This window comes from Saccopteryx bilineata, chromosome 10 (assembly GCF_036850765.1).
Source record: "Saccopteryx bilineata isolate mSacBil1 chromosome 10, mSacBil1_pri_phased_curated, whole genome shotgun sequence".
In the NCBI taxonomy this organism is placed as follows: Eukaryota; Metazoa; Chordata; class Mammalia; order Chiroptera; family Emballonuridae; genus Saccopteryx; species Saccopteryx bilineata.
Window position 1 is genome coordinate 5,832,958 of NC_089499.1, and position 23,060 is coordinate 5,856,017.

A 23,060-nucleotide genomic window follows, 5' to 3' on the forward strand; every position below is an offset into this window, starting at 1 on the left:
AGTAGTCAAGCCAAACACAAAATAAAACAAAACAAAACAAAACCACACGATATAAATAAAACTTTCACTCACACTGTTGTCCTTGTCGATTTGAATCTGAAGACCAGTCTGAATTTCTGCTGCCTCCCCTCCTATCTCGGAAATATTTTTTACCCTATCACAGAAAGGCAAGTTAAGATAGTGGAACTTCCGATAGCCATTGACCTTAACAGTCACCCACTGGAAAGAATTCACAATCACTAGTCCAGTCACTTCAGGGCTTTAACAGAGCACTCCTCCCGAACCGCTGAAGCCTACCTGATGATAGTGCATGTGGTCAGAATGGTCCCCAGAATCATTTCTGCAACAAACAATACAACATGTCAGGCGCCTGCTACCAAATGTTACTTGAGAAGTGTCTAAACCTATAGATTGGCCAAGAATCTCTTTTCCCCCTATTTTTCAGGGAAGGGAACCAACCCCACAGTGAGCAGGCCTGGGGCGCAGACTCTTGAGTGGAGGAGCAGTGGGCCTTCTACAGAGCCATCTGTTGGAGCAAAACAGCAATTGAGTTGAGAGTGCAAGAAGCAAATGGTCTCCATCCCTAGAAGCTGGCCTTTCTTTCTTTCTTTTTTTGTGTGTGACAGAGACAGAGAGAGAAACAGACAGACTGGAAGGGAGAGAGATGAGAAGCATCAATTCTTCATTGTGGTACCTTAGTTTCTCAGTGACTGTTTTTTCATATGTGCCCTGACCGGGGGGGCTATAGCAGACTGAGTGACCCCCCCGCTTAAGCCAGTGACCTTGGGTTCAAGCTGGTGAGCCTTGCTCAAACCAGATGAGCCCGCGCTCAAACTGGCAACCTCAGGGTTTTGAACCTGGGTCCTCCACATCCCAGTCCGATGCTCTATCCACTGCGCCACCGCCTGTTCAGGCCTAAGCTGGCCTTTCTGATGCAGCCATTTCCCAGTTACCACTCCTGGGCCACAGTGAGTGAAGGAGTAAAGAGGAATTAGATCTCCTAGTGCTATGAGGGCCTGAAGGTCAGGAAAGTGGGAAGTCAGGACAGTATTTTCTTAGAATTGCAAGTGGCAAGGCTGTATCAAGATTTTTCTGCATATCCAAGAGTGTAGCATCACTGTGGGACCTTAAGATACCAGGCAGTCAACAAGGAAAGGACTAAAGTACCTAGTACTTACATTTAAGGGGAAAAAACCTGGAGTCAGAACAAAGCAAGCTTCAGAAAAAGAAAACACACAAGGGCAGGCATCACGTCTTACTACCTCTGCCTCTCCAACCGGGAAGAGAAGTTTCCTCCCAAAACCTTGAGTGGAGGCAGCACAAAGGACCCCGCCCCTGTGCCTTACCTTTGTTTTCCAGTGGCCAGATTCACAGCTACCATCTTCCCATCAATGCTAAATGGTGGGTCAAGGTTCTGCAAGATCTTCACTACGCGAAGAGCTTCCTGGGGAACCAAAGACACGCATGAACCCAAAAAGAGAAAAGGCCGTGTCCTCTGAAAGAGACCTGAACAAGGATTTTCCTTTCTTTTTTCTTCTTTTTTTTCGTGACAGAGACAGACAGGAAGGGAGAGAGATGAGAAGCATCAATTCTTCACTGTAGCTCCTTAGTTGTTCATTGATTGCTTTCTCATAAGTGCCTTGATCAGGAGGTTCCAGCAGAGCAAGTGACCCCTTGCTCAAGCCAGCAACCTTTGGGCACAAGCCAGCGACCTCAGGGTTTTGAACCTGGGTCCTTTATATCCCAGTCCGACACTCAATCCACTGGGCCAACGCCTGGTCAGGCTCTTTCTTTTCTTTTTAAGATTTTTATTTGTTTTAGAGAAGAAAGGGGAGAGGGAAAGTGTGGAAAGAGAGAGAAGCAGGGAGGAGCAGGAAGCATCATCTCCCATATGTGCCTTGACTCAGCAAGCCCAGGGTTTTGAACCAGTGACCTCAGCATTCCAGGTCAACACTTTATCCACTGTGCCACCACAGGTCAGGCAGATTTTCCTTTTCAAAAGAAAAAATATTACTAAATATTATGTTCTAGTCATAACTGGAATAGGACAAATAACACTGGCAAAAACAGGCACTTCTTTTTTTGTGAGAGAGAGATAGGGAGGAAGAGAGATGAGAAGCATCAACTCATTGTTGCGGCACCTTAGTTGTTCATTGATTGCTTCTCATATGTGCCTTGACAGGGGGGGTGGGAGAGCTTGAGCTGAGTCAGTGATCCCTTGCTCAAGCCAGCGACCCCATGCTCAAGCTGGTGAGCCAGAAACAACCACCTTTCAATGAAGGGTTGATCGGAGTGGTCAGAGTAGTCTCTGTTTCTTTTCTAATTGGAAAATATTTTATTGTGATAAGCATCCCTTTTTCTGAATTACACAGATTTAAGGTTTGTTTTGGAAAAGAAGACAGCATAATGAACTCAGATTCATGATTCTGCTCTTTGTTTTTGGTCAGTTTCTGGTATAAATTTCAGAGATTCAAGTCCTTTTCTTTTAGGCTTCTACTGTCCTCGCATCAGACCCAGTTTACAAAGTCCCTTGTGACTTTTCAGTGTGAAATCTAAGAAGTACCAATGATTTTTATTACTCTCTTCATGTTACTTCCATAGAAAAAGGCCCCCCAGTTAAAAAGTAAAGCCACAAAAATTAATAAAGGCAACATTCTCAGAAAAAAGAGGAAGTGTCCTGTTAACATCAAGTATAAAACCATCTATGGTTGGGCCAAACAAGTTTGAGAAATCTGAAAATTCACAAAACTCCTAAAGGGCTCAGTACTCAGACTCTTCACAAGTGACTGAGCTCTCATTATTTTAACTGTAAATTGTAAATGCCACAAGACAAAAGTAGACTTGGAAAACCACTCAAGAACTCTAATTTTTAAGGGCACTTACTTCGGTAATGAACATTAAACCCAAAGGAAAGAATAAGAGGGGTTACAATACCAGGTAGCGCGTGAATCCCATGGATAAAGAAGCCCTTCAACCTTCTGGAGGTTTCTGTAGCCAGCTGTCCCTAGGCCACTATGAGGTGGAAGAAACTCACCGCGTGGGAGTCCAGGTCAATGAAGCCATAGGTGTGGCCCATGGGGCCGGTTCTGTTCTTGATGATGCGGACGTTGGAGGTACTCAGGCGGACGTAGGGCTCCAGCACTTCCACAATCACCTCACGCGGCGTAGAACGATAGATGCGTTTGAGCATGATCGCTGAACAAACCAAGCACGGTTAATCTCTGAAGTCCCAGAGCCTGAATGTCTTTTTGTAACTGCAGATCACTGCAGATGCTACTTGCTCTAGTGAGGCTGGTTCTATAACAAAATGCTAGTCAAATAAACACCTCCTACTTTTCTTCACAATACTTAGAAATCTAAAATTAAGCCTTGCTGCACTTGAATAGCAACTTGCTATTTGGAGGACAAGGATTCCTTCAACGAGCACAGCAAGGCCCAGAAAGAGCAGAAACCTCTGAGATCGAGCTGAGCCGCCGAGCAGTTTTATGAGGGTTGGGAAGCGGCGGTCCCTAGCCACAACACGGGCCAGCTATGCTCCCATCGCAGTGGTCAGTCTGGAACATGTCCCAACAAACCACTCACTTCTTTTTTAAAACATTTTATTTATTGATTAATGAAAGAGACAGAGAGAGAGGAAGAGAGAGAAAGAGAGAGAGAGAGAGAGAAGCATTCATTTGTTGCTCTACTGAGTCGCGCATTCCCTGGTCGCTCCCGCATGTGCCCTGACCGGCAGGGCACACTACTTACTTTTACTTTTGCTCTCCCCATCCTGGCGTGTCTCCCCAGACCACGGCTCCTTTTCTCGGTCTCTTCGGAAGCTGAGCCCTTCCCTTCGAGAAGGAGGCGGATACCTTTCTGCTTCTCTCTTTTGATGCCCCAAGCATGGTTCTTGGCCTTCTTCACGCTTCTTGAGATCAGGTTCCTTATCAGTGGACCTTGGGGGCTGGTTGGGTTGTTTTTCTGATGGTGCTGATATGGATGTTTTCTGAGGCTGAGGGTAAGTTATTAATTCTTGCTTGGCCTCTGTCACTAGAAAAACAGAAACAGAATCTCTAGCAGGTTTTATACAAAAAACACTACTGCTGTGATTCCTCCTTATCTGCCATAAAATATTGACATTGCAATGCTTTTATAGTCTCAGAAGTACCTACAAAGGAGTTCCCCAACTGATTACAGGCAAAGCTAATGAGCCAGCACATGAAATAGTTCACAGAGAAAATTATCCAAGTAACTAAAAATTTTAATATTATAAGTATTCTTTCACTTCCCAAACATTTAAATATAAGAAATCCTTCACGAGACCCTGGACCTGACTATTATAACCAATAAGAACAGATTCCGGGACAAAATTACCAAAAATATGACCCTTGCTATATAAGTCATATGTCTCTAATACATGTCTAAGAGACTCACTTCTCATAGGGTGACAACACAAGGACAGTTGTCTCAAATTCTCTAAGACCACAGGCCCCCTATCTCTGGCAAAGCTAAGAAAAGAGTTATTTGCACACAGCTCATTTATACACAAATAATTATAACAGGCTCAAGTCATCCAAAACGATTCATTGCAAATCTCTTTCTACAGGAGAATAATCTGTCCAGCTAGTTACGGGCATATTTTTGTTACTAATTGTTGGGAGGGGGGGTGTTCCACAGAAAGCCAAGTGGATCAAAAGGAGACATTCTTTGAGAGCAACATAGAGATTAGTAGCAGCAACGGGCACCCTGTAAGTTCTATGCTTACAGATTATAGTCATCTCAGCCATCCTAGTGGTATGATACCCAAGGGTTTCCATAAACCATCTGTTAGACTGAGAAAGTAGTCTTTCTTGAGAGAAAATACATAATTTTGCCTAATCTGAAGTCATAAAAACCTCAGTAATTTACTCACCTTCCCATATGTTGGTTTGGTCTCTAGAGCATGCGTTCTCCAAAGATTTTCACGCCTTTCCCACAGCCTTAGCTAGAGTAGAATCCATACTACAGGCCATAAACCCAGCTAAGAAATTCTCTGTAGGCATACTACATCCCAGCCATAGAGCTGGCAGGCTGTTCGGGAGGCTCCCTGGGTCCTGCACAAGACCGCATTTCACTGTCACGCCTAGCTTTCCTCAAGGGATAACATCAGGAACACATGCATAACAGCCATTGCTACAGGACTGTGGTTATGGATGCCTTCGACAGTATCTTTAAGGATGTCTAGCTAAAGGTTCTCTGGAAAAATTTACTTCAAAGTCAAGTGACTGAGAAGCTGGTAGAGTTATTGCTCTATAAAATAACAAATGCCCTCAATCCTGATTGTTTCCTCTTGCTTATATTTTCTGTTACTTCAACAAATGTTCTTCTATTGAAGACCCCGAAATGTTTACATAGAGTGTAAATGAGAAAATAATAGTAAATGATTCCCGGCAACGTTAAAGAAGTGTGTAGGGGGGAATGTTACATGGATTAATGCCATGTAGACTCTTTCCCAACCTAAACTCCTTAGATGCATCCTAAATCACAATACTACTGACCTCGATTCAACCGCCCGTTTGGCCACCTCAGTCTGTGGAGCCCATCTCTTCCCCCTGGTGGGACTTCGAGATCCCACATCACTTACTAACACTCCACATAAGGTTAGATGCCACACTGCACTTTTAAGAACTTGACAGATGAACTTAGGGACGCCTGCTCTAAAGCCAAGGAAGGTCTGAGGTTGGTTCTGCTCAGGTCATAAGCACAAGCACGGCCCCCAGCCCCACTCACCTTCCCGGGGGCCCTTGCAGAACGAGCACGAGGAGCGGTGTCCGGCGGTGCTGGCCTTACACTGCGAGGGGAAGAAAGAATGCCGTTTGACCAGAAGGATTTCTTTTTTTTGGGGGGGGGTATTTTTCTGAAGCTGGAATGGGGGAGAGACAGTCAGACAGACTCCCGCATGTGCCCAACCGGGATCCACCCGGCACGCCCACCAGGGGGCGACGCTCTGCCCACCAGGGGGCAATGCTCTGCCCCTCTGGGGCATAGCTCTGTTGTGACCAGAGCCACTCTAGCGCCTGGGGCAGAGGCCAAGGAGCCATCCTCAGCGCCCGGGCCATCTTTTTTTTTTTTTTTTTCATTTTTCTGAAGCTGGAAACGGGGAGAGACAGACAGACTCCCGCATGCGCCCAACCGGGATCCACCTGGCACGCCCACCAGGGGCGACGCTCTGCCCACCAGGGGGCAATGCTCTGCCCATCCTGGGCGTCGCCATGCTGCGACCAGAGCCACTTTAGCGCCTGAGGCAGAGGCCACAGAGCCATCCCCAGCGCCCGGGCCATCTTTGCTCCAATGGAGCCTTGGCTGCAGGAGGGGAAGAGAGAGACAGAGAGGAAAGCGCGGCGGAGGGGTGGAGAAGCAAATGGGCGCTTCTCCTGTGTGCCCTGGCCGGGAATCGAACCCGGGTCCTCCGCACGCTAGGCTGACGCTCTACCGCTGAGCCAACCGGCCAGGGCGCGCCCGGGCCATCTTTGCTCCAATGGAGCCTCGGCTGCAGGAGGGGAAGAGAAAGAGAGGAAGGAGAGGGGGAGGGGTGGAGAAGCAGATGGGCGCTTCTCCTGTGTGCCCTGGCCGGGAATCGAACCCGGGACTTCTGCACGCCAGGCCGATGCTCTACCACTGAGCCAAACGGCCAGGGCCTTGACCAGAAGGATTTCTAAAACCCCTACGTATACCCAGCACAGTAACAACTGCCCCAAATGAAGGAAATAAGCCACATCCCAGATCACCTTCAAGTCTAAGAAGTGACCGGTAAGCTGCTGTTTGAGATCTGCCTCTGACAGGGAGTCTGGACTTGGCAGCAGCCCCACATGCCTTTGCCTCGGACAAGATTTCTACAGGAAATAAACTTCACTAAGAAAACTGAACTGTTGCCTGACCAGGCGGTGGCGCAGGGGATAGAGCGTCGGACTGGGATGCGGAGGACCCACCCAGGTTCGAGACCCTGAGGTCGCCAACTTGAGCGCAGGCTCATCTGGTTTGAGCAAAGCTCACCAGCTTGGACCCAAGGTTGCTGGCTCGAGCAAGGGGTTACTCGGTCTGTTGTAGCCCCATGGTCAAGGCACATATGAGAAAGCAATCAAAGAACAACTAAGGTGCCACAACAAAAAACTAATGATTGATGCTTCTCATCTCTCTCCGTTCCTGTCTGTCCCTATCTGTCCCTTTCTCTGACTCTCTGTCTCTGAAAAAAAGGGAAGGAAGGAAGGAAGGAAGAATTGGGCCTGACCAGGTGGTGATGCAGTGGATAGAGCATTGGACTGGGATGCGGAAGACCCAGGTTCGAGACTCCAAGGTCGCCAGCTTGAGCGCAGGCTCATCTGGTTTGAGCAAAAGCTCACCAGCTTGAGCCCAAGGTCGCTGGCTCCAGCAAGGGGTTACTCGGTCTGCTGAAGGCCTGCGGTCAAGGCACATATGAGAAAGCAGTCAATGAACAACTAAGGTATTGCAATGAGCAACGAAAAATTAATGATTGATGCTTCTCATCTCTCCGTTTCTGTCTGTCTGTCCCTGTCTATCCCTCTCTCTGACTCTCTGTCTCTGTAAAAAAAAAAAGAAAAGAAAAAGAAAAAGAAAAAAAAAAAGAAAATTGGACTGTTAAATGGTTTATAGGATATGGCTGCCCCAAAGTCATTGCCACTTGCAGTCTGCCCCCAGAATTTGGTGCTGACCTGGTTATGACAGCCCCATGCAGGCCCCATTCAGGCTGGAACTGAGAATTCAATGATCAATTCCTTTCTCAAACACTGACTTAAAAAGGAGCAAGGAAGGAGGAGGAAGATACACAGGTCGTGACTTTGGCAGCTATTCTGAGGATGTTAAAAAGAAAAGGAATGTTCACTAGCCTGGAATAAGGGAAGAAACATTTTGCAATGTGAATGTAATTCTTCTAGTCTGAACTTATGAACAAAAAGCAAGCACACTGCTCAATCCCAAAGCTCCTGAAGTCTTGTCACTAAGCTTCCAACTGCTATGATGACGGGGAGTTGACTGGCAGAAAACCAAACAGTAGGACCCATGAAGAGGATGCTATCTGAGTAGGGCTCTGCAGGGTGAGTAAGAGTATGCCAGACAGAAGACAGGTGAGAGCATTTATAGCAGCAGCTAATTAAACAGCACATGCCATGGTCCAGGCCTACATGTTGTCACTTACAGAGTCAGATGATTATTATCTCTCCATTAAAAAAAAGTTTAGTTACTTATCAAAGTTTTTTTATTTATTAGTTAGAGAGAGAAAAAGAAATATCTATTACTGCATGTACCCTGACTAGCGATTAAATCCACAACCTTTGCGTATCAGGATGACACTCTAACCAACCGAACTCTCTGGCCAGGGATGATGTAGATCAGGGGTCCCCAAACTGCGGCCCCCTGAGGCCATTTATCCGGCCCCCGTCACACTTCCAGAAGGGGCACCTCTTTCACTGGTGATCAGTGAGAGGAGCATAGTTCCCATTGAAATACTGGTCAGTTTGTTGATTTAAATTTACTTGTTCTTTATTTTAAATATTGCATTTGTTCCCGTTTTGTTTTTTTACTTTAAAATAAGATATGTGCAGTGTGCATAGGGATTTGTTCATAGTTTTTTTTATAGTTCGGCCCTCCAACGGTCTGAGGGACAGTGAACTGGCCCCCTGTGTAAAAAGTCTGGGGACCCCTGATGTAGATGATGAGTCTGAGGCCTGCAGAGGGTAAGTAACTTGAGTAGGGTCATTGTAGTCAATTATTTCATTGTTCCCTTCTCTGTAAGCGTATCATACATGTGGCCCTGCCCACTGCCAAGTGACTGTGCTGCCTTCCTGTAGAGTGAGTGCACTTCCCCTATCCACTGTCAGCCTTGGCCATGTGTCTTGCTTTGGCCAATGGAGTGCAAGTGAACATGACCTACCAGGTCTGGAAGAGGCTTTAAGAGGCACAGCTTGTGGGAATGAACCTCTTGTTCTTTCCCTTAGCCAGGAGAACACCAGTCCCACAAGAGGACTGTTGCTTCCATCTGTGTCCCAGAATGAGGTCATGGAGCAGAACTCTTAGCAATGACCCAAAACTCATGACCTGTACTTGTGGGAGTCTGGGGCCAATGCTCAAATCAACTGAATTATCCTCAGTGTCTGAGGCCAACGCTCAGACGAAATGAGCTATCCTCAGCGCCCTAGGCCGATACTCAAGCTACCAGGGAAGAGAGACAAGTGGGAGAGGGAGGGGAAGAGTAGCAGATGGTCGCTTGTCATGTGTGCCCTGATGGGGAAGCAAATCCAGGATGCTGGGCCAATGCTCTATCCACTGAGCCTACAGGCCAGGGCCCATAAATTTTTCCTTAAAAAAAGTTTTTTGATTTTAGAGAGGGAAGAAGAGAGAAAAAAAATTGATTTGTTGTTCCACACATTTATGTATTCAGTGGTTGATTCTTGCATGAGCCCCGAATGGAGATAAAACTCACAACCCTGGTGTATGGGGATTATGCTCTAACTAACTGAGCTATCCTGTCAGGGCCTATAACTTTTTCATAATTATTTTTGAAATTAAGTAGCAGCAGTGAAAAATAAATTATATTTTCATGCTCAATTCCAACCAAACTGGATTTCTAATAGGAGCATATAGCCTGAAGTCTTTGAATATGCCATTCCACAAGAATATGGCATTGAAGATAGTTAAATGCCTGTGCCCGGGTACCTGAAGTTCCATATCCTTAAAAACTCCCGCATATCCAAAAAATGCACACCTTTCACAGAACCAGCCTTTCCAAAGGCCCCTTTGCAAACACCAATCCTCTGTGACCATCCCCAGGAAGAGCACCTGGGGAGAGGTTAAAAATCAGGGACTGTTACTCCAAAAACTGTTTCCAATTGCAGGCCCAGAACCCTGCGTGTCCAGAGGCAGTAGCTGGGAAACAGGACCTATGGATGACCCTTTCCTGACCTCCAGTTCATCTGAAGTGACCGAGGAGGAAGAGCTTTGCCTTCAGCAATGCCTGCTAGCAGGCAGCACTCCTGGAGACACAGAGGAGCAGGATGCCAGAGCCTTATGCCTAAGGAACGAAACCTTTGGCACTTACCCGTTTGCAGTACCAGAACTCCGGGCCTGGTACATACTCAAGGGTGACCTCTTTGTCATGGATCATTAGAGTTCCCTGTAAAGACAAAGACAGAGGCCATCAACATCAACCCTCAGAGAACCAGAGAGACAGGAAGGCACACACAGCCCTTCCAGTCCCCAGGCTGAAACATTTTACAGAGTCAGCTCATTCATCAACAGGAGCAAATGGCTGTTGTAGCCATGGCTGAGCGAGCGTAAGCTTAAGGCAAGGGGGAGGGAGAAGGTGTTATCCATCTTCGGCCTTGGCTCTCGTGGGCTGAGGAGCTGTCCTCGGCAGGTGGGGCCCAGTCAGCTCCTCCAGCACAGGCGGTGCACCCCCACGTGCGCCCCAGCAAGCCCCCCGCCTGGTTCCGGAGCTAGCAACTACCAGAAGCCAAATCTTCCTCCCGCAGCCCAGAGGCAGCAGTTATCTTCTCTTCTGGCTAACTCAAAACTCCCTGGAGGGGGAGCAAGGGCTCGCAACCCCGGTGCCTGAAGACCTCCGCTGGTGCACAGCAGAAGCACCAGGGGAAAGACAACACAGAAGACATGGAGAGAGAAGGAAGGTGAAAGCTTCACAACAGGTCACAGCCTTTCATCAGGACACTGAATGGCTGCTGGCGGCGGCCGGGGCATCACTCTGGCATGGAGCCAACAGAGTGAGCCACCATGAGATCTGAGAATCAACCACTGGCAAATGAGCACTTTGGGAACATCTGGCACAGGAGCAGGTGGGGAAAAGGGCTCAAGCTGGCAGTCACAGAGCTCCTTTGCCTCTGCATTTTGGACAAGTCACTAAATCTATTTCATATCGAGAGAAAAATGTTTACTTAATCAACACCAACCAGCAGATGTGTGTTAAGAGGAAACAGTATCTCTGCCCAGTGACAGAGACCCTCACCCACACTTGGAAGTGAACTAGTCGAGGCCACGACTCTGGAACTAGCCCCTGTGGGGTCGTGCTCTGTCCTCAAGGGTCCCTTGTCTCCTCAGACTGGGGTCCAAGTTACACATGGCTTTTCCATGCAGCTGGACCTCAGTTTCATGCTTGAATCCATACATCTGTCCAATAATGCTTTACCTCTCTGCTTTTACACCAAGAGTCAAGAAAGATGCACAATAAAATTCTTGTTTAGTCAAAACCGAAGGAAAACTGCCTGCCTCCCTAGGTCCTAGAATCTGGTCTCTGAGAAACTGTTTCCTGGCTCACTGTCAAGGCTGGAGGGAGGTGAAACTAAGCATCTGCTAACATTTATTAAATGCTTACTCAGAGCCAGAAACTGTTAGTTTGCTATTGTACTGAACCCCCCTAAATGATCACATAAGTAACATTATCTCTACTTTATAGATGAGGAAGCATGTCAGAGGCAAGGTCTCCCAGCTAGTGAAAGGGCCAGGTTCACACCTGGGACCACAGAGAAGGGACCTCCTGCCCCACTCACCACCCCTTGGTCAGTAGGTCAGCATTAGGGGGAGGAGCCAGCCCAGAAAGAGAAAGCTCTGCAGGCAGGGAGGGTCAAGGGGATGGCACCCCACCAAGCCCAACCTCAGGATGGGACCTTTCCGCCTAGAGGCAGTATATCACAACATTTAAAAACCTGGAGGTCCCTAAATTTGAATCCTGCCTCCACTCCACCTTTGGCAAGGTCCTTAACTTTTTCACACTTCAGTTTCCTCACCTTTAAAGTAGGGAGGACAGGAACTCCTTCATAAAGTGGTTATGACGATTAAGTAAGTTAACTCGTGACAGGGTACACAGTGAAGGCTCAGTAAGCACATTTAGACCCCTCTGTCACAGACTAGGACTAGCACCAGCAGGCGACACTAGGCAGGGCCAAACAGCTCCTCTCTCCATCTCACTTGCTGGCCAGATACTAATACTTCACAGCTGCTCTCACCACTGAGGGACTACACTGTCCCAGGGAGTGGTCACTGTGTGAGAACCTGCATCTCTATGACAGTACTTAGTGTTTAGCTGTCAATTGCTGGGCCAAGTCTTAGCATCCAGGCTAAATCTTCCCGGCCTTTAATTATCAGTACCAAGCACAGTACCTGGTACTGAAGAGGACTTATTAAGTGCTTGTGAACAAAACACTGAATGGACCAGCTATTCCTGCGAGATTGGCATGCGCAGTGCACAGCGGCTCGGGAGGGAGTACTGCCGTCATAGACCCCCTTGTCCACCCAGCCCATAAAACATGTGGCCTTCCACCTGATCACTGAACAGTGCCGCTGGAACTAGTCACTACTGTGACTTACAGTCAACTGCAAATTCTCATTTCACCATTTGGCAGCATCCACAGATTCAGGAATTTCTAAGGCAAGGAGCGCTTTACACTTCTCAGGTTACGGATACACAGTCCAGGGGCTGGGGACAGCCTCCCACTGAAGGCAGAAAATTTCCCCAGCCAGAAGTACTCGTCGGCATGTCAACTGTGAGATTACCTTCACCTCACGTATTACAGAGGCAACGATTTCTCATTCCTCAGGGTCCCTGAGAACGAAGGCACCCCTTTCTTTTCAACCTGCACATGGCTAGACATAAGGCTGCCAGAGACCAATGCTAAAGAGATGAGATGGTTTCAACGTCACTGTTGTCTTAATAAGAATAAAAAGACACAGGAACAACCTGGATGAGAACAATCGGCTCATCTATGATGTCATTCCCCAGCGGCCCCGTATCCAGGCAGCCCGGGCAGCCCAGGCACAGGGTGACATTCCCGACACCCCTTCCTGTCACTGCAGTGCCCTTTCTCCAGACTTCGCAGAGCCAGGACCTGCCCGTGTCTCCCGGGGAAGCAACCTGTGGGGAGCCGGCCTAACAAACGGACAGGATGATTTCATCACTTTTTGGTCGTCCACTTTTAATTGTTGACTATCTACCATCTTCACACATTTGACTTTTTATTCACCATTTGACTTATTGGGTAATTTATTAAGCTACTAAAGTAAAGGTACCATGAAGACCACAAGTCTAATTAAGCTAGTGTGGCTTCTTCCTAAAGAGGCGCCATACATTTCAAGGTAAAACCAAAGATAACACATTCTCAGTAGAGTGAGATTAGGTTTACATCAGATTAAAACCTGCTAAAATCCTCCCAAGCCCAAAGCCCTCAGCAGGCAGTTACATACAGGTGTTCCTAAGTTCATCTCAAAGGGTCTGAATGTGAAGCCGCAGAAAGCTCAAGACAACGCGGCACAGCGGTCCTTCCTGGAAACCCCCCCCCCCCCCCCCCCCCCCCCGGCAGGGACACTGGAGAGGCGCACCCCGGGGTGTGAGGGCTGCTGCCCTAACAGCCCCATTTCCCTTTCCCTTTCCAGCTGCTGCTCCTGCAGACTTCATACCTCCACATTGTGACTGTCATCCTTGAGAAAGACTTGAGTCAGAAAACGGAGACTCTACCCTATGCTCAAGCTGGCTCATGACCAAGGCCAGGGATTCTTAAGGTGCTGGGGAGGTATAAGAGAAAACAGGACAGAACATCTCTGGCCAGGAGCTTTGCATCTTTGTTAAAGATCTCCAACACAAGCATAGTCCCAGCTAAAACTTGTACTGAGAATACGGTTGCTGTGTGATCGAACACAGCATCTCATTAAAGCATGGAGAGAAAGAGAGAGAGAGAGGCAGGGAAAAAGTATGTACGCCTTGAGAATACAACTCATACTGAAAAATCAGCACTCCCTCCTCCCAGATTTGCGCTTCTTCCAAACATAGGATGGGAGAATCAGGTTATTGGTGGCTGAGAACTGGTACTGTTTATCACAGATAGTGATCTTTCTTCACAAAGCAATTACAGTTTACAAAGGCATTCTTCACAAATGTCATCTCAGGCAGTCCTCACAAGTAGGGCATATATAGAACTTCCTTCCACATGGGAAAGTATGGCTGAGATACTCGGAGAGGCCTACCAAAGATTACAGAGCTGGTTAGCAACTTGCAGAGGACTAAAGGTCAGGTTCTTTCTTTTTTTCCACTGATTTTGAGAGAGAGAGAGAGAGCAGCAGCAGCAGCTATTGTTAAATTTAGTTGTGCACCCACTGATCAGTTCTCATGTGTGCCTTGGCCAGGGCTTGAACCAGCACCCTCAGGATTGAGGCAGCGACCCTGGGATCTCAGACGACATTATATCCACTGTGCTAAAGTCAAGTTTTTTTTCACCATATTGCTTTTGTGTTTTTAAACTTTCAGGGAGTCAGCCAACTCATAATACTTGCCACACCCGAGGTGGCTTCTGATAAAAAGACACACAAGGTAAAGTCTAAAGAAATTCACGGCCTGACCTGTGGTGGCGCAGTGGATAAAGCGTCGACCTGGAAATGCTGAGGTCGCCGGTTCGAAACCCTGGGCTTGCCTGGTCAAGGCACATATGGGAGTTGATGCTTCCAGCTCCCCCCCCCCCCCCCGTCTCTCTCTCCTCTCTCTCCCTCTCTGTCTCTCTCTCTCCTCTCTAAAAAATGAATAAATAAAAATTAAAAAAAAGAAAAAAAGAAAAAAGAATGAGAAGAAGTATGTGCTTCCCATTGCATGCCAGGCCCCAACATTAAAAAAAAAAAAGAAAGAAATTCACAAGCAATGGACACATAGGGAGTTTTTAGAGGAACCACCATAAAGCCCTGCTCCTTGATAGCTTTGCCAATCCCCAAATTGACCTGCTCAAGGCGGTCTTATGTTCTTAAAGCACCTACAATTCCTTTAGGTGCTGTGCCTATGACAAAGAGGGCTGCTAGTAAGGAACTGCTACCAGGCAGTTCAACATCATGAAAGAAAGAATAAAACAAGAGGAACAAAACAACAGACTAAAAACATGTGTCATTCTTCTTAACATAAGAGTAGTTTTCATAGAAACCTTTTGCAAAGCAACCAGGCTCATTCTTTTTGGTGCAAGGGTATGTCATATTTCAAACATTTTCTAAAACTCAGCATTCCCAAAGGCCAAATCCAAAATGAGACAAAGAGGAAAGGAGAAGGAAGATGTGGAGAAGCAGAGGCCGGAAATCATGAGGGAAGCACACAGAATGCTCTTGTGACAACTCTAGCTCTACCCACCGACCTCCGCACCCGCTACTTAGACTGGCCTTGCACCCAACAGGATCAGAGCTGCCCCCTGAGCAGCCAGGAGATCAGGTCCTGATGGGATTGCCCCTGGAAACAGAACCTCACTTCAGGGTCCAATTTTTTTTATAATTTTTTTATTTTAAGAAACAGCGACAGAGAGAGTCAGAGAGAGGGATCGATAGGGACAGACAGACAGGAATGGAGAGAGATGAGAAGCATCAATTATCAGTTTTTTGTTGCGACACCTTAGTTGTTCATTGATTGCTTTCTCATATGTGCCTTGACCATGGGGCTACAGCAGACCAAGTAGTTGGCTCGAGCTAACAACCTTGGGTCCAAGCTGGTGAGCATTTTTTTTTTTTTTTTGCTCAAACCAGATGAGCCCACACTCAAGCTGGTGACCTCGGGGTCTCGAACCTGGGTCCTCTGCATCCCAGTCCGACGCTCTATCCACTGTGCCACCGTCTGGTCAGGCCAGGGTCCAATTTAAGGTTGACGGGCAAGAAGACATTCCCTTCTTGGCTGCTACTTATCTTGAAATATCTTTTCTTGTCCAGACGAAAACACACAAACATTTTCTAACCTCCTCCTTAACATTTTTCAATATCTGACCAGTTTATTTGTCATTTCATAAGAGGACACAACCAGCATCTTGCTAAAACCTTATTTGTGCTCTTTGAAGCAATATGGCTGGCCTGTTTCACTGAGCCTCACCCACTGGCTCAGAGGGGGCCAAAGTCAGGGTATCAAGATGAACTCTGCTCCAGGAACATAATATACTCTAGACCAGGCCCTGGTCATACAGAGACTTGATTATTTTAAAGGTATCTGGTGCTGTGAATATACTCCACCCACTCTACCACTTGCCAGACTTTTGTGAATTTTTAAAAAGATTTTATTTATTGCCCTGGCCAACTGGCTCAGAGGTAGAGCCTCGGCCCAGCGTGTGGAAGTCCTGGGTTTGATTCCAGGCCAGGGCACACAGGAGAAGCGCCCATCTGCTTTTCCACCCTTCCCCCTCTCCTTCCTCTCTATCTCTCTCTTCCCTCCTGCAGCCAAGGCTCCACTGGAGCAAGTTGGCCTGGGCGCTAAGGATGGCTTCATGGCCTCTGCCTCAAGCGCTAGAATGGCTCTAGTGCAACAGAGTGGCACACCAGATGGGCAGAGCATCACCCCCTAGTGGGCACGCCAGATGGATCCCAGTTGGGCATATGCGGGAGTTTGTCTGCCTCCCCGCTTCTAACCTTGGAAAAATTCCAAAAAAACCCCAACCAAGCACACAAACACAAAAAAGATTTTATTTACTAATTTTAGAGAGAGGAAAGACAGAGAGAAAGATAGGGGAGTGGGGAGCAGGAAGCATCAACTCGCAGTATTTGCTTCTCATATGTGCCTTGACCGGGTAAGCCCGGGGTTTTGAACCTGCAACCTTAGCGTTCCAGGTCAACACTTTATCCACTGCGCCACCACAGGTCAGGCCAGCCCTTTGTGTAGGTCAAAGGAAGTGACCAGTTCCTCCAGAAAACGCCTCTTGCCATAATAAAAGAGTATCAGTGATGTGTCTTGAAGATAATCTCATTAACTTAGGTCCAGACTTAGGAAGAACAGACTTGTCTACCCAGGGATCCAGATGATTCTCCCATTCTAAGAGTCATATGAGTAAAAAACAAAGATACAAAATATAAACAGACATGTAAATAAATGAGTAAGAAGATAAGTGAATAATCAAAACAGCGAAAGGTTTCTTTCTTCTTTGAAATGTTGAGGATGCATTGCAGACTGAGACTGCCCAGGGAGAGAAGGGCTCAGTAAACTGCTTCACCACAAACATCTTCCAATAAAGAAACGATTTGCAAGCTCCAGCTAGTAGTACTTAGAATACCCAAACAACTCTGAACCACTCAAGTGCAAATATTTTTGAAACTTGCAGTTTGTTATAACTTTATATGTTTTAGAGCAGTGGTAGTCAACCTGGTCCCTACCACCCACTAGTGGGCGTTCCAGCTTTCATGGTGGGTGGTAGCAGAGCAACCAAAGTATAAATAAAAAAGATAGATTTAGCCCTGGCTGGTTGGCTCAGTGGTAGAGCGTCGGCCTGGCGTGCAGGAGTCCCAGGTTCGATTCCCAGCTGGGGCACACAGGAGAAGCGCCCATCTGCTTCTCCACCCCTCCCCCTCTCCTTCCTCTCTGTCTCTCTCTTTCCCTCCCGCAGCCAAGGCTCCATTGAAGCAAAGTTGGCCTGGACGCTGAGGATGGCTCCATGGCCTCTGCCTCAGGCGCTAGAATGGCTCTGGTTGCAACAGAGCAACGCCCCAGATGGGCAGAGCATCGCCCCCTGGTGGGCGTGCCAGGTGGATCCCGGTCGGGCGCATGCGGGAGTCTGTCTGACTGCCTCCCCGTTTCCAACTTCAGGAAAAAAAAAAAAAAAGATAGATTTAACTATAGTAAATTGTTTTACAAAGATTTATTCTGCCAAACAGCAAAAATCCGACATAAAGTACTTGGTAAGTAATTATTATTATATGCTTTAACTTGCTGTAACTCTGCTTTATAAATTTTATAACGTAAAGTTACTTCCCTACTTTATAAATCACCATTACTGTGGAATTGGTGTGTGGTTAGAAAATGTTACTACTAACAGAGATACAGAAGTGGGCGGTAGGGATAAAAAGGTTGATTATCCCTGTTTTAGAGCAATGTTTCATCCAGTGTTTATAAGGACCTCAGTCCAGTTATGACTTCCCTTGTTAATCAAAACTTTATTTCCCAACAACAATATGACCTAATTCTCAGTGGAAGTAGATTATACTTGAACATATGTTACTGATAATCCTCTGAATTCCCTTCAGAGTTCAGGTTTCTATAACCTCCATTTAATTTCATTTTCTCATTTCTCAGATGGTTTCAATCACGCCATAATGAAATCAAAGTATTCATAAATTAGAACACAGAAACAAGATACAGCTTGTTCTTTCCTAATGATTTTCGCAGATAACCCTAAAATAGCTGTGGGGTATGCAGGGCAGAGGTTTTCAATTCCAGTTAAAAGAGATGCTCCTTCCATGGCAATTAGGACAGTATCTCTCCTCCATAAAGGCAAGGCAGCCCGTATGACACCCTTTCGTATTTAGAAATGACCACTGTTCTAGCTCACCTGGCTCTCTGCTCCTGGAAAAAGTGACCTCTAAATTCAACACGTACACACATTTCATTGTCCAGGTCTAAATCAAGTCACTATGGCAGAAGGGAGTTTCTAAAGTCAGTGTGGAAAATCTAAAGCTTCTTAGTTTGCTGTGTTTACTGAATAATGTAAGCAAACCATTTCTCTGATTTCTTTTTCTTTCAGAGCTGATGGCGGGAGGTGGCAGGAACAGCCAAGGGCACTGCAAGGCCCACCAGTCCTTGTGCACCGCACAGGCCACCCTGCTGAGCCCGTCACGGAGCCCGCAGTGTGCTCCCCAGGCCTCCCCCAAAGAACCAGCAGCTCCTCTTTTGGCCTCACCAGTGAAAAAAGGTTATATCTATTGGCTCTTTACTTACTACCTCCCACCCAACAACCTTAGCTCTCTTAAAGGCTCTCTATGAACTTTGCTGGCTTCAACGTCCTTGCTTAGACATTTCAGAGAACCCTGCTGACATGTTCTCTACAGAAACAGCTCCCTAAAAAGATGAATAAAATATAGAACTACCATACCCCTGAACGCACACTGTTCAACCACCATTTCAGGGAGGTAACCACTCACCATTCTTTTCTTCTTAGGCAAAAAGCTATAGACCCAATGCCACTCTGACAGAAGCTACAAGACTAAGAACGGAAGCTTCAAGTCAGGAAAGGTCCGCTGGATGGGAGGTTAGGTCCCTAAATTCCCACTTGCAAGTAACACAGAACTATCAAATTTCAACCCCTAATAAAAATAAGTGATGGCATTTCATATTTAAGACGTGCTCAATTTATCATTTTATTTTATTATTATTTTTTGTATTTTTATGAAGCTGGAAACGGGGAGAGACAGTCAGACAGACTCCCACAGGCGCCGGACCGGGATCCACCCGGCACGCCCACCAGGGGCGATGCTCTGCCCACCAGGGGGCGATGCTCTGCCCCTCCAGGGCGTCACTCTGCCGCGACCAGAGCCACTCTAACGCCTGGGGCTGCGGCCAAGGAGCCATCCCCAGCACCCGGGCCATCTTTGCTCCAATGGAGCCTTGGCTGCGGGAGGGGAAGAGAGAGACAGAGAGGAAGGGGGGGGGGGAGTGAAGAAGCAAATGGGCACTTCTCCTATGTGCCCTGGCCGGGAATCGAACCCGGGTCCCCCGCACGCCAGGCTGACGCTCTACAGCTGAGCCAACCGGCCAGGGCCCTATCATTTTATTTTTTAAAGCTAGTATCTTTTTTTTTTTTTTGTATTTTTTTGAAGTTGGAAACGAGGAGGCAGTCAGACAGACTCCCACATGCGCCTGACCGGGATCCACCCGGCACGCCCACCAGGGGGCGATGCTCTGCCCATCTGGGGCATTGCTCTGCTGCAACCAGAGGCATTCTAGCGCCTGAGGCAGAGGCCATAGAGCCATCTTCAGCGCACGGGCCAACTTTGCTCCAATGGAGCCTTGGCTGTGGGAGGGGAAGAGAGAGACAGAGAGGAAGGAGAGGGGGAGGAGTGGAGAAGCAGATGGGCGCTTCTCCTATGTGCCCTGTCTGGGAATTGAACCTGGGACTCCTGCACGCCAGGCCGATGCTCTACCACTGAGCCATCTGGCCAGGGTCTAAAGCTAGTATCTTTTTAAAAAGATTTTATTGGCCTTGGCCAGTTGGCTCACTAACAGAGCATTGGCTTGGTGTGTGGATGTCCCAGGCTTGATTTCTGGTCAGGGCACACAGGAAAAATGACTACCTACCTGCTGCTCCACCCCACCCCTCCCCTTTCTGCCAACATGGCTTGACTGATTCATGGTTTGAATGATTTGGGTGAGTTGGTTTCGGGCGCTGAGCTGAGGATGGCTTATGCCCTCAGGCACTAAAAAGAGCTTGGTTTCAGAGCAATGGAGCAATGCCCCAGATGGGCAGAGCATCTTCCCAGGTGAATTCTGGGCACATGCAGGAGTCTCTCTGCCTCCCTGCTCTCGCTTAAAAAAAATTATTGGCCCTGGCCGGTTGGCTCAGTGGTAGAGCGTCGGCCTGGCGTGCAGAGGTCCCGGGTTTGATTCCCGGCCAGGGCACACAGGAGAAGCGCCCATCTGCCTCTCCACCCCCCCCTCCTTCCTCTCTGTCTCTCTCTTCCCCTCCAGCAGCCGAGGCTCCATTGGAGCGGAGATGGCCTGGGCGCTGGGGATGGCTCCTTGGCCTCTGCCCCAGGTGCTGGAGTGGCTCTGGTTGTGGCAGAGCGATGCCCCGGAGGGGCAGAGCATAGCCCCCTGGTGGGCGTGCCGGGTGGATCCCGGTTGGGCGCATGCGGGAGTGTCTGACTGTCTCTCCCCGTTTCCAGCTTCAGAAAAATACAATAAATAAATAAATAAATAAATAAATAAATAAATAAAATTATTGATTTCAGAGAGAGGCAGGGGAAAAAAAGAGGGAGAAGCAGTCATATGTGCCTTGATTGGACAAGCCCATGTCCCCGCACTGGCGACCTCAGCATTCCAGGCCAACAAGGTCTCATCCACTGCATCACCACAGGCCAAGTAGACATGGCCAGTTGGTTCAGTGGTAGAGCGTCAGCCTGGCATGTGGGAGTCCAGGGTTCAATTCCCGGCCAGGGCACACAGGAGAAGCGCCCATCTGCTTCTCCACTCCTCCCTCTCTCCTTCCTCTCTGTTTCTCTCTTCCTCTCCCGCAGCCAAGGCTCCACTGGAGCAAAGTTTGCCCGGGCACTGAGGATGGCTCTGTGGCCTCTGCCTCAGGCGCTAGAATGGCTCTGATTGCGGCAGAGCGAAGCCCCAAGATAGGCAGAGCATCGCCCCCTGGTGGGCATGCCGGGTGGATCCCAGTCAGGTGCATGCAGGAGTCTGTCTGACTGCCTCCCCGTTTCCAGCTTTGGAAAAATACAAAAAAATAAAATAAAATAAAATATAAAAAAATAAATAAATTAGTCCATAATAAGGAAGCAACATTTGCTGAGCTACAGTATCATGGCCGCCACTACTGCAAATATGTATAGAGAATGAGGGAATGATCTCAGCACAGGGCAGAAATCTCTGGTAATCCAGGAGTCTGGGAGAAGACAGAGCCAAGAGGTCTCTAACAATACCCCAACTGGAATCACCGCCAGTGCTACGAAGGCATAGCTCACATCTGTCCAGAAACACTCCTGATCAGACCTCAACGCCCTAGAAATCTAACACAGGTTTATCTCTTATATGCCTTTAAACACTTTTGAACCATCTGGTGTATTAAAAGGCACCCCTCGCCTAGCCTGTGGTGGGGCAGTGGATAAGGCATCGACCTGGAATGCTGAGGTCACTAGTTTGAAACCCTGGGCTTGCCCAGTCAAGGCACATAAGAGAAGCAATTACTACGAGTTGATGCTTCCTGCTCCTCTCCTTACCCCCACTAAAACCAATAAATAAAATCTTAAGAAAAAATAAAGCACCCTCATATTTGTTTGAAGGTTATCAAAGTAACAAAGTGATCACATAATTGAACATTTATCTTCTTTTAAAACTAGGAAAAACACATTTTAAAAAGTGAGAGCCTTCAGCAATGTCAAGAAGGTTCTAGAGGTTTGTGTATATAGAACAGACTGCACCTCCAGATTTTCTGTGCTAATTCCATCTCTGTATTCTGTCCTGTGTGTCAGTGCAAATCAATCTGAGGTTCTGGAAGATGGTCAACATCATAGTACAAAACTGGCTCCTCTCAAAAAGATTTCGATTCAATATGCTGACATTATTTCTTCTTGTGCAAAGACTTCTAGATCTTATGGGTTTGAAATGCCTCTACCCTTTTCCCTACCATCTCCTCACTCATCAAAGTCACTAGCCAGAAGAGGATATGTTTTCTTTACTCAACAACAAATATGTTCTCTTGGCTGACAAGGCATGGGAGGGTTTAGCAGTGTTCTCACGGAAATTGTTTTACAGCATGAGGACAAAAAACAAGTACACTTTTTTTTTTCTTTTTTCCGAAGCTGGAAACGGGGAAGCAGTCAGACAGACTCCCGCATGTGCCCGACCGGGATCCACCCGGCATGCCCACCAGGGGGCGATGCTTTGCCCCTCTGGGGCATCGCTCTGTTGCGTCCAGAGCCATTCTAGCGCCTGAGGCAGAGGCCACAGAGCCATCCCCAGCGCCCAGGCCATCCTTGCTCCAGTGGAGCCTCGCTGCGGGAGGAGAAGAGAGAGACAGAGAGGAAGGAGAGGGGGAGAGGTGGAGAAGCAGATGGGCGCTTCTCCTGTGTGCCCTGGCCGGGAATCGAACCCGGGACTCCTGCATGCTGGGCTGACGCTCTACCACTGAGCCAAACGGCCAGGGCCTGTATTTTTCTGAAGTTGGAAATGGGGAGGCAGTCAGACTACCGCATGCGCCCGACCGGGATCCACCTGGCACGCCTACAAGGGGGCGATGCTCTGCCCATTTGGGGCATTGCTCTATTGCAACCAGGGCCATTCTAGCGCCTGAGGCAGAGGCCATGGAGCCATCCTCAGCGCTCGGGCCAACCTTGCTCCAATGGAGCCTTGGCTGAGGGAGGGGAAGAGAGAGACAGAGAGGAAGGAGAGGGGGAGGGGTGGAGAAGCAGATGGGTGCTTCTCCTGTGTGCCCTGGCCGGAAATCGAACTTGGGACTCCTGCATGCCAGGCCGACGCTCTACCACTGAGCCAACCGGCCAGGGCTTACAAGTACACTTTTAAACAAATAAAAAGCATATATCTCTACCTGAAATTCTTATCAGGAAACATACAGAATGGGAAGAGTTCTTTT

At 47.8% G+C, this 23,060-nt stretch overlaps 1 protein-coding gene across 11 annotated transcripts in view; it reads right to left on the reverse strand.

Annotated features, from left to right (window-relative positions):
• RBM6 (RNA binding motif protein 6) overlaps positions 1–23,060 on the reverse strand; it is a 104,158-nt gene that overhangs the window by 14,453 nt on the left and 66,645 nt on the right. For all 11 annotated transcript variants that reach the window (XM_066245334.1, XM_066245341.1, XM_066245338.1 and 8 more), the window contains 7 exons: positions 10,070–10,144; positions 5,749–5,809; positions 3,748–4,029; positions 3,035–3,195; positions 1,347–1,444; positions 298–340; positions 73–154 (listed from right to left, as the gene is read on the reverse strand). In XM_066245334.1, coding sequence (XP_066101431.1) covers positions 73–154; positions 298–340; positions 1,347–1,444; positions 3,035–3,195; positions 3,748–4,029; positions 5,749–5,809; positions 10,070–10,144 — 802 coding nt within the window. The remainder of the gene's footprint in view (positions 1–72; positions 155–297; positions 341–1,346; positions 1,445–3,034; positions 3,196–3,747; positions 4,030–5,748; positions 5,810–10,069; positions 10,145–23,060) is intronic.